Source organism: Ceratina calcarata, unplaced genomic scaffold, assembly GCF_001652005.2.
Source record: "Ceratina calcarata isolate Rehan_Ccalc_2016 unplaced genomic scaffold, ASM165200v1 scaffold12692, whole genome shotgun sequence".
NCBI lineage: Eukaryota > Metazoa > Arthropoda > Insecta > Hymenoptera > Apidae > Ceratina > Ceratina calcarata.
This window is the reverse complement of record NW_017133718.1, coordinates 1-449: the sequence shown is the minus strand read 5'-3', so window position 1 is coordinate 449 and position 449 is coordinate 1. Positions and strand designations below refer to the sequence as shown.

The 449-nt window shown below is 29.0% G+C and overlaps 1 protein-coding gene across 1 annotated transcript; it reads left to right on the top strand.

Moving 5' to 3' along the window:
• Positions 1–437, top strand: LOC108627713 (DNA-directed RNA polymerase III subunit RPC9-like; the record flags this gene model as incomplete). Its single annotated transcript, XM_018029100.1, has 2 exons — positions 1–83; positions 167–437. Coding segments are annotated over exons 1-2 (279 nt in total), but the record flags the coding sequence as incomplete, so codon positions are not given.
• Between the last annotated feature and the right edge of the window lie 12 nt (positions 438–449).

The following is a 449-nucleotide window of genomic DNA, read 5'->3' as shown; positions in this document are numbered from 1 at the left end:
GTATATAACCTTATATACAGTGTAATAGTAAAAACAGAGAGAATTTATACAATAAACATTGTTTAAAAATTTAACATGGAAGTGTAAGTAACTGTCATTTCGTTAATCATCATTTTATTAAGTAAATAATAAGAGATTCTCACAGTAAATTTGATTTTGATTTTAGTTTGAACGAATGTTCAGCATACTTGAGCAATTATGAAGTCCTGGATATATTGCAGAATATAAAAGCTAATAAAAGACAAAAAATGAAACAGAATCAGTTAGCAACAATAACATATCAGACTATAAGATATTTGGAAGAGACTCCATGTAAAAAGCAATCACCTGAGAAAATTAAGGGTTTCTTAAAAGCGCTAGAACCATTTAAATTATCGAAATGCGAGAAACTGACCCTTCTTAACGTGTCCCCAAAGACGCCTCTAGAAATACAATTGGTAATATATGTT